The following is an 18,398-nucleotide window of genomic DNA, read 5'->3' on the forward strand; positions in this document are numbered from 1 at the left end:
TATGTGACTAGGAGCCCAATATGTTTAATGAAATTGATAGAAGGATATTGTATTGTAAATGTGTGGTGAATTGGACTGACAAGCTTCCCCCGACATGCCCCATGGGATAAAAATAAAAAGTGTGTAAGTAGACAAGAGTTGAGAGAGAGACCCCAGTTTGTTTGTTTTGTATTTCCAGAGTTTGGGTTTCTTTCTTTGTTAATTAATGTCACGGGATTCACAAACCTGCGATGTGCGATCGGACTAAAGTGGCCCAAAGTTCTGCTCCCCTTGCACATAATCCACACACTTGCACTTACTTTTTGAATTTTGATTTCTAATTTTAGAAACATTAAAAAAACTGTAGAAAAAAAGGGATATGAAAGGGTCAAACAAGACCAAAAGGCTAAAGGCTCAAAGGGGGTCCGCCGACCTTACTTTCGGTCAATTTCAGTTCCACTAGAAGCTCCAACAAGCACACAGCGTGACGACGAATGCGCATCCTCACATGGTTTGGACTCGGGGGGGAGCTTTCATTTGGGCACAAAAAGAAGCAGTCATTTTCAGCTCATTTTATTACTTAATATATGCTCTTGAGCAGCATCATGGACAATTGGACATGAAAGGGGCAAGACCTTCCCAGCCTGTCCCATACTCGTATCATATGCTTCAGATTCCATAATTTTCCACATTATTTACCTAATCAGTAAGCCGACCCCCGACAGCCATATCGATGTCGCCTTTCGAGGAAGTGGGTTCCAAATTTGTTTTTCTTTTTCTTTGAAAAAAAGAAAGAAAAAGAAATTGGAATTTCTCTGCAAATGATGGCTTCTTTTGTTTGTGGCTCGGATTTAACCCAATTATAAAACTCAAGGAAGGAAAGGAAGGCGGTCTTGCTTTTGTTGGGTCAAGATTGCTGTGCGGCCGTGCCTGTGAGATGCAGTGGCGTTATTTAATTGAAACTTGAAGGGGATTGTGGTCCCTTTCCCCTTGGAAAATAAAATAAAATTTGTTTTAATAAGAGAAAATCAAAGACCCATCAGCGGTTTTATCTCCCATATTTTTAAAGTTTGAGTCACATGCAACAAGTCTACTCGTGTCGTCGTCTCGTCATGGGCAATCGAATTGCCAGTGCCACCACATGCAATGCAAATATGTACTGCGTCTGCGTGTACGTTTCTCTATTTTTCATTTTACAATTACATCAGACTCTGTCATTTGGCGTTCGTTCTAAAGTCGTACCTTGAGTTTTGCATCTTCTCGTCAAAGTCGAAAATACAAGGACCCAGATTCCAGGAACAATTCTTCCTGGGATATGATCATTTCACTGCAGCTATATTACCAAAATAATCAGGGCCATTCTGGAATTTACAAGCAGCTACTAATTAACAAAAAGTGAAAAGGGTAACATGTTTTCACTACACTGGCCTACGAACCATCCCAAAGAATAATATGTTACATCAAAGTGAAAATCCAAGCTCACAATGGCTTGAGAAATCACCCGTTTTGCATTTGCAAATGTGTTCGTGTATATTTCTCCTCCACTCTTTCTAAGTGCTGATAACTAGAATTTCACCTGTCCTTAACAAACTCTCTTGGTCACCATCATTCAGTGCTGTGATCCAAATGCGACTACTGCAATGGCCAAAATATGTCAATTCCAGTCCCCTCAACTTTAGCTCAGATGTACCCTGTCTCCTGAAGCAGACGATCCAATATGCCAAAATCAACCACAACTTTGGCATCTTGAATACTATTTGCTGGTGATGTCTGATCAATTATGGGTGTAAAATTATGTAGAAATCAGGCCACATCTGCTGGCTTTTTAGGCGATAATGCTGCCCGACCTTTCACTGTTTCCTGAGGCAGGTAATAAAGTTGGACATTGTGACCACATTGGTTCTCAAAGGAACTCTCCCAAGCACCACCAGTTGTGTTCACTGCCCTCTCATTAAGTCCTTTTTGGGAGGGAGGATTGGCAAATAGGGATTTAATTATGGTCCCTTTTGCTTTTCTTCAACATCATTGACACATGATTGATGTAACCGTGGCCCATTTGTGTTCCACTCACCAGCCACTGGATGGCCTCAGCTGCTGCATCTTTTTCTGCACTCTTCTTGTTATTACAAGGCTGGCCCATAATTTCCATTCCGTTAAACTCTACTGTAGCTCGGAACTGGCTGTTCTTCAGTTGCTTAGTTTTGTAGGTGGGTGCAGCATATCCTGCTCTTGTGAGCAATGTCTGGAGCTGACTCTTAGAATTATCACCCCCAGGTCCACTGTCAGTTCTTGAAACCAAGGTTGAGGCTGGCTGTGCTGCCAAGACAGATGGCTTTGAGGATGTAAGGACCTGGCGGCCAAATACAAATCTACCCTCTCCTTGATCCTCTGAGAGCAGCAACCGCACTGCAGAAAGGAGTTCATGAAATGCGTGTGTGTCCATCCTGGGGTTCAGTAGCTGTTCAAGGTTCACCAGAATTGACATTAGCTAGAGGTAACAATAGGAGAACATATATTCAAAACTCACTTCAAGGGGCAACTGGGAAAGTAAAGTAGAAAGAGGCCCAGAAATAAAAAAGAAACTATAAGAGCAAAAACTACAGGGTTCCAACAGGTTAAGTCTTAAAAGAAACTAAGTTCATTAGTAGTTTAACTTACTTTGGTTTGAATTAACTCATCAAGTTCCCCTTTTAAACATTGATACATTTCTGCTATAGCAGGTTTCATGAAGAACTCCAGATATCCTCCCAGCATTTTCAAGTGTCCATCCTGCCAGAACAGGAATTCAATCCTAATATATCACTCGTACGTAACAAAGAAATAAGAAGAAGAAAAAAAAAGGAACAGCAGCAATAACAGAAAACAAAAAACAACACTAACAACATAAGAGAGCAGTATGCCCACTCCCGCAATCCCAAATAAAAAACATGACACAGTCAGCAAACACCAGAAATGAAATACTTACTACAGCCCCTTTTGAAAAGCTTCCACCAAATAGGAGGAGCATTGAGTCAGACACAGCTGTTGAATCCCGTAGGAAAACAGAGTTCACTTTTATCTTCTCATTGAAAACCAGCCATGGATATGGAATTTTAGGTTCCCGAGCATTGACAGAGTTCTAGACAAATGATAAGAACATGAGATGAGATTAAACTAAAACAGAAGCAAGGACATCTTTTCTTCAATGTGATGAACAATGCTTACCGAGTATAGCAGTACCTGACCGTCCTCCATAGTTTTCAATGAGAATGACTTCTCATTGTGCTGCATTATAAAAGAGAAATGAATCATGTTCTACACATATATACAACAAACTCACTAACAAACACTGACACAATTTTTAGCCAATAAGCATGTTTAATTACATCCTTATGGCTAACTTTACTTCCCAATTTGATTAAAAAGGCATGTATTCATCACGAGATAACAATCATGAATCCAACAGATGGAGGAGATTGACAGCATCAAGAATTTAGAAAAGTAATCAGAAAATATTTAGCTTAATTAACACCAGAGCAAATTAATGCTTACCACAACAGAGCAAATTCCAGGATACAGGCCATAGCAAATAACTGCACGGATGAGATGCTCGTCATAACTCCATGCATTATGGGTGGTGGTGTTGGCATCAACAAGATCAGTATCTCTGAGCAAAGAGAAGAATTCCTTCCTAAGAGAATCAATAGCTTTCATCGATTGTGCTGAAAGAAAGTTCTTCCAGCAGTAGTCATACCCAGCAAAGTCTCTTTCAGCAACCTTCCAGCCCTCATAGGCCCGCACAAGAGCAAGGTGATCACTATAATCTCGTGAAAACTGTGACTTTGCCGCCTCAGCAAGCTACAAAGATAAACAAATAAAATAATAACCATAAATTGTATTTAACGATAATGATACAAGGCCACAGTACAAATATCGTAATTCCAAAACTCGCTCCTCCCTCACAAAATCTGGGGCAAATATAACAGTCCAACTCTTTGCCTCAAGTTCTAACCAAGAAACAAAGAGCATGATAAGTCCAATATGAAATAGAATCGAAGAGCTGACTTACGTCTTTCTTGTCAAATGGTGTTAGGAAAGGATCTCTGACACTAAGGCCAGAAACAATAGTTAAAACTGGATCCAGGCAGTTGAAGATGGCGCCTACCAAGAGCATCTTTCCAAGTTTTGGCTCCACAGGAAGCATAGTTAGATAGCGTCCTGTCAAGTGACTTAGATTGCATGAGGCTTATTGCTTTAAGAAGATAACATCTCAGCCATTACAAAGAGTTGCAAGCATCACAATACATAATTGAAACATTAAAAGAATAATATATCTCTTCCCACCTAAAACAGTCAGATTCTCGTTCTCATCTAAGGCCCCAATGATCTTTAAATACTCTATGGCATTTTGCACCTATGAAAGATATTAGGAAACAAAATATGAATTGCAGCCAAAAAGCAAAATTTGCAAATAAATCACAACAGTTTCAGGAGGAACAATATGGGGCGAAATCAGCCTGATGGAAATCTCAGTTCCTTTCAGCAATAAAAAATTGTCCAATTGAAGATTTAAGTTAATAACATTGGGCTGAGAAATGTGAAAATGACTGTTACCGCGAGTAACTCTGGTGACTGCAGAGCCCTAGATAAGAACTCAGAAATGCTTCCTAGGTTTAAACTTTTTATTTGCAGACAGAGAGACTGCAGAGGCGTTCTCAAAATTTCTGGCAATTGATACTCTGCAAATGCGTCATATACACATCTAGGATAGAGATGATAACATTCCCCAGGCTGGACACGTCCAGCTCTTCCTCTTCTCTACAATATAGATAAGCACAAAGAAATGTATTCAATTAGTGTTACAGACTGAAACTTAACATGAGCTGAACATTAAGCACCAAGCAATCTCAAAACTCAAAAACATACACAAATGTTAGTAAATCCTCTCTATATTCATGTTTTTATTTCACTAATTAGAGAACACTAAGTAGGCACACCATCTTGGTATATTCTGAAAAGAAGGCATGGAATGAGCAATTGGGAGCAGTATCAGGTGCGGGCATAGTACGACCAGTGTCAAAGCCCACGTTCCTTAGTCTCTTAAAGGGAAACAAAGGGAAAACCTCTCTTGGGTGTTTATACAGAAAACCCTAAAGTTCTGAAAAGAATTGAAAAGGCTAAATGCTAATTGGATATATTCTTATACCAGAAAAATGGGGTTGCCTTCAGAAACTTTTTTTCTGCTACTCATTCTACCACACATGCATGCACAGAACAATGTAGGTCTACAACTTGAGTTGAACAAAGATAACTTATATACTGCCAGTTCATAATAGTTTTCGTCTAAGCGACCAAAATCTTCAGCCAGAACACATTCTTACTTGTTGAGCAGACACCTTGGAAATCCAGGAAGGAAGCAAACAAGGAGTATTATTCAGTGCGTCATATGAAGTCTCTTTTGCCTTTCCACAATCAAGAACAAAAACAACGTCATTAATTGTGATGCTTGTCTCAGCAATATTAGTAGCCAGCACTATTTTCCTCACTCCATCCTCATGCTCATCAAATATTAACCTCTGCATGCAGTCAACATGGAAACAATAAAAATGGGAGAAACCACGATATTAAAATTGGCTAGAAAGTAGGTTCAGTAGTAACTCCTTCATTCACCATAGATAACAAAGAACTATGGCAGCATCTATGAAGGATGGATTACTTCAGGTGAAGACAAATTATGGCAGCATCAAATAATGGATTGACCATTAACCACAATTATATGCAGAACAGCATCCTATACACGTATGCAAACAAATTATGCTATCCATTGTACAATAATCAGGGCATTAAAAACTTACCTGCTCAGAACTTGCCATAGAACCATGGCATGCTAGCAACAAGACTCGGCTTGAATCACCTAAGAGAGGATTGGCATGTAACTTTTCCTTCAGAGAGTTGATGTCATCCCATCCAGTCATAAAAACTAGAATAGCACCAGGCCTTTCACTCTCACAGATATTGCACAAAAGATACTCTATGAGATTAAAACCGATACAATCAGGATTCCAACATGCTAGAGATTCCTGAGTCTGGGGACCATACCCATTAAAATCGGCTGCTTTAAGTGCATCCTGAATACATTCCAAGAGGGCAAAAATGATAAGATCCAGGAAATGGAAAAGGACTAAAGCGTTTATGCAATAGCTTGTATACCTCAACAACGGATGCAATTTGGCTTTTCCTCTTTCTTGGTGCCTGTTTGCTCATTTTCCACATCTTTTCTTGACCATAATCATCAATCTGATTGTATGGAGTTAATCTGCAGCCCGTAATTTCCAGAACATCCTCCAGAAAATGAGTTCGAACTGGATATGTAAAACCCTAAATTGGAGGGGAAAAACGAAAGTAGAAAACCATCTCAGACCATTATTCCCTATCCTCTGCAACTTGCATTAATAAGTTAATACATAATTCCCTCAGGAAACAGAAGGAAATACACATCAATACATAACATCCCTCCAATACATGAGAAAACACACAAATTCTTAACAGAAATACACATCTCTGGATGGAGAAATTGCTACTTACGACATTTTTTTTTTTAACTTACTGGAACATGAATTATCTGAGCCCTACCAAAGTAGGATGAGAAAAGTTCAGAATCTAGGGTTGCGCTCATCAGAATCAGCCTCAGTTCTGGTCGACGAGGTAGGAGATCCTTGAGAACAATAAGCAGAAAATCTGGCATCAAATGATTACAGTGAGATATCACACACTATCATCCAAAATTAAAGCCTCAATCTAGTGCTAAATTACCTTCATTCATTCCACGTTCATGAATTTCATCAACAATCACATGAGTTACACCTTTCAAATTTCTATCAACCAGTAATCTTCTCAACAAAATGCCAGTGGTGCAAAAGAGAAGGCGAGTGTCCCTCCCTTTCATACCCTCTAACCGAACCTTATACCCAACCTAAGAACAAAGAAATGCAAGGAAAAGGTCTTTTTTAAATAACCTTAGAAGGTAATAATTTGATCAAATATCCCAAGCAAATTGAGGAAAACTCACTGATTCACCCAATTTCTCCCCTCTCTCTGAAGCAACTCTTTCAGAAACAGACATAGCAGATATTCGTCTAGGCTGTGTACATATAATACTACAAACAGCTCCACGAACAGCTTCTATCTCAGATTCTAGAATGAATTGTGGAATTTGAGTGGTCTTGCCACAGCCAGTTTCACCTGATATGATAACAACCTACACATACAAAATTATGCTCATCAAATGCTATCATCTCATGCTTTCAACACTACGTGCCAAAATAATTATTGTCGAGTGGCACGCTAGCATATTTGAATTAAAAATAATTGCATGATTAGCATGTATCAACATCTACTACCTTAACTTTGAAAACGACAATGTGGAAAACAAAACAAAAATGATTATGCCACTCATGAGAAAAAGAGCTGACCATCAACACACACCAAACCAAATTGTAAAACCAGGACCAAAGTCAGATATAACATCTTGCAAACTTGAGGAATTGAATTTTCATGATAAATAATGACTAACCTGATTTCGTGAAATTGCAGTCAACAATGCATCCTTCTCTTTATAGGCAGGGAGACTTCTCCGAAGTTCCAGCATTTTTCTACCTTCAGGAGATTCCTGTAAAAAATTAGAAAAATATTACATATATGTAGAATAAAGAACATGATTCATCTTATAAGTGATAACTGAATGCCAATCATGCTGAGGAATCTGCCAAGGTAAGACAAACCTGCCAAGCTTGTTGCTTATCACGCAGCTGCAAGCTTCTCCGCCAAAGAATTTTTTCCATTACAACCTTACTAGACGCCAATGATTCCGGTTGCTCAAAAAGCCCTTCATCAGTAGCAATGCTGCCACTACTGTTTGATCTAGAAAAGGAAGCATCTGGAAGCCCTTCCTTCCTCCTAGACTTCTGAGAAAGGAATTCTCCAAGATAGCCCTCAACTCTCCTCAGCAACCCAAGAGGCAAGGTCACCTTTCAATTTATTAAAAAATATATATACATATCACTTAAGAACTGTCTAGTATGAATTAAAAAGAACTCGGGCATTTGAAAAAAAATCATCAGGTCTAAGAAACAGCAAGTGAGATGGTGAAGCACATGGAGGCAAGAAATAAGTGTTGTCAACAAAAGCACTGTTAGCTCTAGAACTCAAAGTGAAACAAAGGCAGTATGTCTTGCATGAATTAAGATTATGTTAAACAGAAACAATAAGGAATTACCTCTCTCTGAGGGCGCCTGTCATCGAGGTCAAATCTGTAGTTTGGCAGTGGGACCTTACTAAAGACAGCAACTTTTGCATATAGATGGCTGTCAAAAATTCTCACAATCAGACTTTTGTGAAGTTATGGAAACACTTACATGCTCACAAAAACAAAAGATACCTATAAAGCCCCATTCTGCTTGCCAAAGCAGCTATTTTCTCAAAATCACGTCTATCTTTTTTCTCCCTTGAAACGAACTCTTGCTTCTCCTTGTCACGTAACAGCATTGTTAGTCTCCGTTTCCAATCATCAATGTTATCAGACGGGGAAGCACCCTGAGTCTGCATTATTAAGAAAAACAAATACCATTAACATTTACATATGCAAGACTCACAAAATGGATAGGAATGAATTCACGGCAACACAGAAGAAAGTAAATGAAGATTCTCTACTAAGCTAGCAAAGACAAGTTATACACCACATAAGTCAAACACCTAAAAAAAGGTCCCAGGTAAGGCGGTTAATTCCTCAACGATTATAAAACCCACTTCGAACAATTACAAGCAACTCATATCAAAAATCGACATAGCATTTCACATAAGACTTGGTAGACTGAGCCCGACTCAATTAACAAACAAGTTAAGAGCTTAAAGTGAAACGCCCAACTTGCACTTCAAACTTTAGAAGCTGAGCCCTAACTGAAACCTAATCAGCATTTCAAACTGAGTAACACACCACGAATTCCCCGATTAAAAACCCTACGCATGCACATATACATATAAAACCTCACCGGACGCGATGGCAACTCAACTTCGAGATCGGACCCTTCCTCAGAAACGCCGTCGTCGTAAGCAGAATTGTGCTGCAACTTGGGCTTCTGCAGCTGCTCCTGCTGCTGAGTCTGGTAGTAAGTCAGAGTACCATTGGTGCTCCTACGGTTCAGAGCAGCACTCTGGTTCTCGCGGAGCTTGGAGCCAATTGAAGCAGCAGAGGTGTAATTAGGGCTAGTGATGACTGACCGGAGGCGATGGTGCGGAGGAACGTAAACGGCGCCGTACGAAGACGGAGGCCGGTCCTTCATCGCGAGGAGTGAGGGAGAGGGTGAAGGTGAGGGTTTGAAGGCAATGGGTTTGGGATGTGAAGGTGCGGCGGCGAATTGGAGAGAAGGAGATGGAAGAAAGAGAAAAGCTAGAGATGATGAGGGCATGCAAAGTGAGAGCAGAATGGCGTCGTCTGGAGATCAGAGGAATATAAGCTTTGTGTTTGTTTCCCGGAAGAAATGGTGAACTCCGGAAGAGAAGACAAAAGAAGAGCTTGTTTAGTATTTTACTTTGAGTGCGCACGTCAGCGCTTCCGTTTGGGCTACGAACTGGATCTTATGCTCTGGGCCTCTGGCATATACGAACTGAACTGATGCCATTGCTTTTCCAGCTTTCCGACATTTTTAAATAATTTTAGATTGAGCGAATTTGAATTTTTATTTTGGTGAAGTGGGAGAAATTTTTATTTTAGATTTGGTAAAAAGTACCTATATATCTCCACTCCCCCTAAAAACCAAAATACTGTAAGTTCTATATTATATTTTCTTTTCATTTCTTTTCATTTCTTTTCGAAGTTCAAACAAATGTAAAAAAGAAAAAGTATGTCGAGAGAGAGAAAGGCGCTTAAGAAATGGATATGGTTGTGGAACTATCTCAAAGTAACCATACTAGAATGAGATTTGACCAAAAATGAAAAGAAAAAAGAGAGGAGAGAATTATGAGATCACTTCAAATAAGTTACGGCCTTGAAAACTGAAATCTAGCAACGAACATAACATCCATAAATACAAAACAAAGGAAGTAGGAAGCATGTCTCGGAAAAAAAACATACGGTAAAGCAAGAAACAATTTCAAGAATCACAAGGTGCTTCAAGAAAATTAACTTTGATAAATAGGAATAGGGTTATCTATTGTAGGAGTCCTTCTGTGGTGCATCAGCTGTACCGATACAACCACTCACGTGACTTTTTTTTTTTAAAAAAACAAAAACATGTTGACCCGGTCAACAGGTAAATGATTTCACGAGCTGCTCCTAACGTCAACAGATAAACGATTTCACATGCACACTCAGTCGACGTTCTTCTTCCGCAAAGTGATCTGGCTCAACTTCAAACTGATAATCTTCATGGTCTTCAAAGTCATCTTCTTCGACTCCTTTTCTGTAGAAAGTTTCTTCCTCCTCTCTGCAACCTCTCTCTCTTCTTTGTCATCATTGTAAAAAACCCCTTATTCTAGGGTTTGGATTTTTGGGAAAATTTTAGGGTTAGCATTTTTTATAATAGGAATTGGAATTCAGTTTTTCCAGTCACTGGTAGGTTGTTGGCGCTCCTCTCGTCTGCAATCGAGCTCTTGTAAAAGCATTTGGTATTAGTTCCTTGTGAAGGTAAGTTAACACTATGCTTTATGTTATTATTAATTGAAATTCTTTGGTGATGAATTGGGGCAAGAGGGGAAGTAGGTTTCTCACATTCATGAGATGAAGTGGGTTTCTCATTCTGAAAGTGTTGTGAGGTGAAGTGGGTATCTCACATTCATGGTTGTAATGTTCATGCAATTGCATATCTCTATATGCAATTACCAATCGCCTGTATGCAAATTCAAGTCACTGAATGCAATTACAGTATATAGTTTTGTTTTGAAATTATGCAAGTGAGGAGATTTCGTGGTAGGTAGGTAGGTTTGACTGTGTTTTTGAATTTTTTTTATGGGGAGTAAAGTGTTCCGATAGTGTAATGTTAGGATTGGTTAAGATTTGGATTGAGATTTGAAATGAGTAAGAATCTCGGCCCAATAGAGAAATGCATAGTCTGTGCAATGTTATAATCGAGGGCTGATGCACTTGCAAGTAGTGTCGTGCGATTGCATATCAGTATATGCAATTACTAAGCGACTGTGTGCAAATCCAGGTCCCTGTATTTTTTTAATTAAGCAATGTGATGTTGTGGTGTTTACGGGGGTTTAGGGTGTATTAGGGTTTTGATCAGTATTCAAATTCTCGGCGTTAGAGACAATTGCATGATTGTGTTTTGTACTTGATTTGTGCAAGTTATGGAAGCTCAAAAAAAGGGATCAGCGAAAAGAAAGTGCAAAGCTAAGAGTAAGGAGCAACAATCAAGAGTTGGCCTAGATGCATTTTTTAATTTCATGTAAGTTACACGTACATATAAAAATTGGAAATGTGGTTGCTTATTATTATGATGGTTTTTTGATTAAAAATAAATGATTTACAGGAAAAAAGAACGACAAGAAATGGGGAAAGTGACCAATGCAAAGTTGGACAGTAAGGTAAGAGATGGCGATGACTTGGGTCAGTTTATTAATTATTTTATTAAAAAGGCTCTATTAATGAGAATTTTTTTATTTCAGATGTAAGAAGAGATTGCTAATAAGTGGAGGAAATTGAACCCTAAAGAGAATGCAACATACGGTTTTGCCTTGAAAGGTTCGAGTGGGCAAGTAGAAAGTTCGAGTAGGCAAGTAAACGACGCAGTGAATGAGATGGGTTTTACCAGTAGATGCAGCCTGGACCCATTCCATCGTACGGTGGAAAAATTGTTGAATGAGAAGCGGCTAGCAATGAATGCTATTGGGTTCGGTAATGTGTCATCTTTATCCTGCACTCATTTACACTACCAACTATGCCAATTTTTGATTCAAAGGTTCAATCATGATACGTCTTATATAGAACTACACGGCAATGTGTTTGGGCGTGTTATGGGTCTTAAGAACACCGGCGAGGATGTTGAACTTCACTCGCCGGTAGAAGATGAAAAAGTGAAACAAATAGTGAAGAGTTTCGGTGAAAATGGCAAAAGAGTATTAGTAAGGGGTTTAGCTGAACAATTGGAAATGTGCGAAAATGTGGATGAGGACTTTAAAGTTCGACTTGTGATGTTTGCACTTGGCACTGTACTTTGCTCGACATCTTCACCATCGGTGACCGGGAACTATTTAACTTTCTTGACGATCCCAGGGAAGATAGAGATCAAGAACTGGGCTGACCATAGATTCAACTTCTTATGTGAAGGTGTTAGGTTGTTCAAAGCGAAGAAATTTGCATATGTAAATGGGTCACTGCTTTTTCTGCAACTATTCTATTTCGATTCAATTATCCATGGTGGAGTATATGTTGATAAGTCTTTGGATCCCATTATGTCCTGGGACAATAAGTCGGTGTGGAAAATGATAAATGGGTTAGAAAGCAAGGTGGGTTTGATAGTCCTACCATTCTGGTTGTTTCAAAGCACCGTCCAACGAATGAAGTGTCCGGAGTAAACCTTAAAAGAATTGTTCAAGAAGTTTCTATCAGTTTGGCACCAGTCATACAGGCCGAGGTGAAGCGATCAGTTGAAGAACTTGCTTTGGGGCCAATAATACAGGCAGAGGTCCAGCGCTCAATGTTGGAACTCATTGACAAGGTAATGAGTCAAGTGAGCTCCTTCATGAAAGACGCAAGACAACATCTTCATCCGGGACATGAAGATGTAAATCAAGCTAAAGAGGACGGGCCATTGAAAATACAAGATGAAGGTGGTGAGAATGTTGTGAAGAAGAAGGGTGAAGAATCTAGCAAATTAAAAGAGAAATGTGCAGTTGATGTAAACGATCCTTGGACGCCATTATCGGATGGACAGACTTTCAGTGAACCCGAGGTATGATGAGCGATTAAGAGTTTCAAGATCGGGTTTCTTGTTATCTTTTAGATTTATTAAGTATGCATTTATTTACATAGTTGTAAAATACTGATTTTTTTTTTCCTAAATGTAATATTTGGATTCCCTTTTCTACAGTTGAAAATTGGTGTGGAAAAGAGGAAGTTCACAAAATTGGCCCGTGATGATCAAAGTGGAATTCAAACACGTTGAACAGCTGAAAGACGTCCAAGGCTTCATTGTATGTCGACCACAGAACCTCAAGTATAGAAAATTCCACCGAGGACAATGCTTTCCGATTATAAACTCACTGATGAGTTAGAAGTCGAGAAAGCACTTAATGGGTACTCAGCTTCGGAATGGCTTGCAAATTCATCCGACTATACTCAGTACATAGATGAGTACATACGGTACCGCCACTATGAGGACTTACATGAAACGGTACGTTCTACACTGAACACGTGTTATGTAATTACACTTGCTGCATGACATTCATATAATTTTTCAAAATTCTAAAATGATACCCGAATTCCACAAGAAGAACAACATCGAACTTCCGAAAGGGCCAATATAAGGGTAGCAAACATTTTTCCTCACCATGGTCGGTCACGAATACAGGCTGCCAAAAATAGAAGTAAACTTGTGCGGATACCACTGTGGGCAAGATAGCCCTGAGCTACCATTACCTGATGGTGTCACGCATGTAAGTAGCTTCCATTGCATAATTTATTAATACATGAGGGCTTCTTGTGGTGATTGTTGTAATTACAGGTGCCTTAATATAGGTAACTGCTGAAGTTGCAACCGAGTTTTTGGAGCTGAATGCTGAGTTGAATGTTGTACTATTTTCAACTGCATTGAAAGCAAGAGAATGTGAGTTAGTTCAGCTTCATTTCATACTGATTTCATAAAATTAACAAACATCACGGATGTTATATTGAAATAACAAACCATGATATTGAACATGAACGATGTTATATTGTAGTATGAGATATTGAAGAACACATCGAGAACAACTATTGCAAGTTCGGGTATTGGTCAACACGTCTTAGATGATGATACAGAACATGTAAGTTTGTTACTTCCAACCTCTATTGTAAAATTCGATTTATAAGATGTTCAATTTTGCAATTTTAAATAATATGTTACATTCTGCAATGCAAACCATCATCACTCGTGTGCACAACAAAACTGAAAAAAATTGATTATTTATATATGTCAATGTTTCCCTTTATGTAGGAGTTTTGCACAAAATTTAAACATGACATAGGTAGAAAAGGAAAGACCAAAATTGTGATACAAGAAGAGCATGAAGAAGATGAGGAAGAGGAAGAGGAAGAGGAAGAAGAGGAAGAAGAAGAAGATGAAGAGGAAGATGAAGACGAGAATGAAGACGAAGCTTGGATTGAAGACGGGGATGAGGATGAGGATGAGGATGCCGATGAGGACGAGGTCACAGCTAAGGGTAATCCGGATGCAGAACAACATTCCACAAACCAAAGACGCAAAGGTGAGAAAAGTCTTCGTTCACGTACCCCAAAGAGAAAGAAAACCAAGTAAATTATGGATACAATTACATTTTTCGGATCATGGTATCTTTGTTTTGTAAAATAATATGTTCAGTTTATTGGCCATTACCGTTTCTCATGTAGTATATTTCGGTTCATTTTGCAGCCTTCAATTGATAGTACAAAACATAGGTCTAATTATGCCAGTAAAAAAAATATTGATCCATTTTTCCTTTGTAGGGGTTTACGCACAGTCACTCTCGCATTGCATCAACGTCGTGCAATTGCATGTTTACAATGCAAATGCCCACCGGCTGTGTGCAAACTAAAGCTAGCTTCAAAACGATAACCTAATTAATGTATAGCGCAAAGACAAAGAAAAGCAAGTTCTAAATTTTATTAGGATCCTATGTGTATTATTCAATATTAGGGTTAATCACATTTTGGTTTACGAAATTATGGATATTTTGGAATGTGATTCGCACATGATACGAAATCAAATATAGCAATCCTAATAATTTGTTAAACATGTTATTAGCCAGCTAACATGTTTAAAAACCTATTTAACATGACTCGAACTAGACACAACACGTTGATTAAATGGGTCGGGTTTGAGTTGAGCATTTTAGCCACAACACGATCCATTGCCACCCATAACTCAGAGCGTGACTTGGCTAACTAAACTCGAGAGATTGGGTCACTTGTTTATTTGTTTTGTATTTTTTTTATTTTTTTGTTTAATTTTTGTAAATTAAAGGGACTCTCCAAACTTGAGACATCTTTTAAAATTTTGAATAAAAATACTACCATATTGAAGAAAATCTTTGAAAGAATGAGATAGATGAAATTAATGATTAACTAATTAAAACCCCTAACCCCTCCAAATTTTTTTATAACCCTATGTCTATTATTCAATATTGGGGTTAATCACATTTTGGTTTACGAAATTCAGGATATTTTGGAAAGTTATTTGTGCTACATGGCAATGTCTATTAGTACGTAATTTTGATAATTGGTCGATTTGTAATATAATATGTTTGATTTATTGCCCCTTACCATTTATTTACATGCTCTGTATTTCAGTTCATTTTGCCCTTCGATTTATAGCTCAAAAAATAGGTCTAATAATGCCTGTACAAAAAAATATGATCCATTTTTCCTTATTATGGGTTTGCGCACAGTCACTCTTGCATTGCATCACCGTTATGCAATTGAATGTGTGCAATGCAAATGCAGACCGGCTGTAGGCAAACTAAACATAGCTTAAAAACACAAACCTATTTAATGTATAGCGCAAAGACAATGAAAACCGAGCAAATACTTTATTACAACCCTATGTCTATTATTCAAATTAGGGTTAGTCACATTGTATTTTACGAAATTCGAGATCTTTTGGAAAGTCATTTGTGCTACATGGTAATGTCTAGTAGTACGTAATTTTGATAATTGGTCGATTTGTAATATAATATGTTTGGCTTATTGCCCCTTACCATTTATTTACATGCTCTATATTTCGATTCATTTCGCCCTTCGATTTATAGTTCAAAAAATAGGTCTAATTATGCATGTACAAAAAAAATATGATCCAATTTTCATTATTAGGGGTTTGCACACAATCACTCTTGCATTGCATAACCGTCATGCAATTGCATGTGTGAAATGTAAATGCCGACCGGTTGTGTGCAAACTAAACACAGCTTAAAAACGCAAACCTAATTAATGTATAGTGCAAAGACAAAGAAAGCCAAGCAAATACTTTATTATGACCCTATGTCTATTATTCAATATTAGGGATAATCACATTGTGTTTTACGAAATTCGGGATATTTTGGAAAGTCATTTTGTGCTACATTGCAATGTCTATTACTACGTAATTTCGATAATTGGTCGTTTTGTAATATAATATGTTTTGCTTATTGCCCCTTACTATTTATTTACATGCTCTGTATTTCAATTCATTTCGCCCTTTGCTTTATAATTCAAAAAATTGGTCTAATTATGCATATACAAAAAAATATGATCCATTTTTCCTCATTATGGGTTTTCGCACAGTCACTCTTACATTGCATCACCGTCATGCAATTGCATGTTTGTAATGCAAATGGCGACCGGTTGTGGGCAAAACTGTTCAGACCTTAAATGCGAAGCTAATGAATATATATAGCAAAGAACAACAAAAGCAAGTAACAATTTCATTATGACCCTAGGATATGATTAAAAATTAGGATTAACCAATTATGGTTAACGAAATTGGCTATATTTGGGAATGTAATGCATACTTTCGGGCCAACAAATTTGTAATACCAAGTATTTTCAGATAAATGGTCTTTACCAATTCTAATATGTTCAAATAATTGCCCCTTACCCTTTCTTATGCACTGTAGTTCGGATCACCGTCTCCTACATAAAACTTCCATCCAAGCACGCCCTACAAGTCCTAAAACATTTCTCAACAATACATACATAAAACAATAATATATGTCAGTCATATGAAAGTATCTTGTCCATCACTAAATCTACATTTAATGTTAATTGTTACATGTAAACCAAGTTCCAAAACTACAATTGTTTTGGGTTGAACCAGTACATAGGGAATTAGGTTCACCATTGTCGAATGAGAAACCATCGTCACTGTTAGGGGTAGAACCGGTTAGGTCTGCAGTAGAAAAACTATCAGAACCAGACAAATCAACCACATAGTTGCCTCTGCATTGAGAAACCTTTTGACTAGGATAATTGTAGCTAATGTCCGGGGACGACCCTTTATCAGAACTATACTAATAGCTTTCACTACCTGATGGAATATTCACACTTGCATTTCTACTTGGATGCAAGTTTCTTTGAGAGCAATTACGCTTTGTATGTCCATATCTGCGACACAAATGACATTGTCGATGCTTGCACGTTCCACCCTGCCTTGCTTGAGTGCCTTTTGTCTTAACGATATTTGAATCTTTCACAATATTTGGAGGACATTGCTCAGCAGTACCCAATTTCTCACAATATTTGGAGGACATTGCTCAGCAGTACCCAATTTCATACTTGTCTCTTCTTCCTTTTGTCTTAAGCCTTCACAAATTCCCTCCCATCTACTAAACTCATTCATCAACATGGCATAACCATCTACACTCTTCGATGCATAAAAACATACTTTGTTTGACATAGCACTTAAAATTTCACACCTCACCATTTCTACAACTTCGTTGGTAGTGTCTTTGCCTTTGTCGATAAATTCCCTACATGTATCAGTTTTGGCACTCTTTGTCCATCTCTTCATTATGAGTGCTGGAGGAATTTTCGTAAGGTGCTCGCACTTCATTACGTAAAACATGTGGCAACACGGGATCCCTTCACTTTCATATTTCCGGCATCCATACTCTATTCGTATATTTTCCCCACCGTGGTAAACACAAGTCCAATTATTATGCGGTTCACCATATTTTGACAATACGTATACACGACCTCCAAAATTATGCATCACATTATCATTGGTGAGGGTTGAACAAGATTCGATCTCATGACGTACCAATACAAAGCACCTATGCGTGTAAATCAGATAAGCTTGTTGCTCGAGTTTTGTCAATGAGGTTTTAAGGACTGGTGTGGAGTACTTTGCGTTGAAACCATCCTTCGCTGTGATATTCCTAAGACGTAACATAGCCCTATCAATTACTGGAATACATTCAAACAACTTCACCCATTTCCTCAAATAATCTTTCACATACTTGTTCATGGACTCTACGCGTTGAGTGATGCACATACCACCGAAAAACTTTCCTCTCATACATGATTTAGCTCATGAGTCTCTTTTTGCATACATCATTTCTAATCATTCTTTTTGTTTCAGAGTACTCGCTCTTTCCCTCAAAACCTCCCATTTTTTCTCAAACTCGTCCAATGCAAATGGTTCCCAAATACATGCCTGAAAATTTCTTAGCAATTCGTCATCCTTCAAGTTATCCTGTGCATTCCTTGACACATG

The 18,398-nt window shown here is 38.2% G+C and overlaps 1 protein-coding gene across 2 annotated transcripts; it reads right to left on the bottom strand.

Annotated features, from left to right (window-relative positions):
* Nucleotides 1-1,295: 1,295 nt before the first annotated feature.
* LOC103341546 (DEA(D/H)-box RNA helicase family protein) lies at nucleotides 1,296-9,570 on the bottom strand. 2 transcript variants are annotated; one of them, XM_089045850.1, is made up of 19 exons: nucleotides 9,006-9,570; nucleotides 8,396-8,556; nucleotides 8,234-8,321; nucleotides 7,740-7,985; nucleotides 7,532-7,627; nucleotides 7,028-7,216; nucleotides 6,772-6,931; nucleotides 6,566-6,696; nucleotides 6,169-6,336; nucleotides 5,814-6,086; nucleotides 5,340-5,534; nucleotides 4,573-4,776; nucleotides 4,303-4,372; nucleotides 4,028-4,176; nucleotides 3,511-3,816; nucleotides 3,199-3,243; nucleotides 2,945-3,097; nucleotides 2,638-2,748; nucleotides 1,296-2,437 (listed from the first exon to the last, which is right to left on the bottom strand). In XM_089045850.1, the coding sequence occupies exons 1-19, from the start codon at nucleotides 9,420-9,422 to the stop codon at nucleotides 1,970-1,972; spliced, it is 3,630 nt and encodes a 1,209-aa protein (XP_088901976.1). In that variant the 5' UTR covers nucleotides 9,423-9,570; the 3' UTR covers nucleotides 1,296-1,969. The 2 variants fall into 2 exon arrangements, with proteins under 2 accessions (XP_088901976.1, XP_008243310.2); XM_008245088.3 differs by having other exon boundaries at nucleotides 3,184-3,243.
* Nucleotides 9,571-18,398: the final 8,828 nt, after the last annotated feature.

Source organism: Prunus mume, linkage group LG2 (assembly GCF_029339155.1).
Source record: "Prunus mume cultivar Tortuosa linkage group LG2, ASM2933915v1, whole genome shotgun sequence".
In the NCBI taxonomy this organism is placed as follows: domain Eukaryota; kingdom Viridiplantae; phylum Streptophyta; class Magnoliopsida; order Rosales; family Rosaceae; genus Prunus; species Prunus mume.

What these genes read in the sequence shown, in the direction of transcription:
- LOC103341546 (XM_008245088.3), bottom strand. Translation starts at nt 9,422, where the DNA reads ATGCCCTCATCATCTCTAGCTTTTCTCTTTCTTCCATCTCCTTCTCTC. An exon ending in TGAACGTGGAATGAATGAAG is followed by an intron (nt 6,697 to 6,771) that starts GTAATTTAGCAC and finishes ATTTGATGCCAG; the next exon opens with ATTTTCTGCTTATTGTTCTC. An exon ending in GCTTTTCAAAAGGGGCTGTA is followed by an intron (nt 2,749 to 2,944) that starts GTAAGTATTTCA and finishes CTGTTCTGGCAG; the next exon opens with GATGGACACTTGAAAATGCT.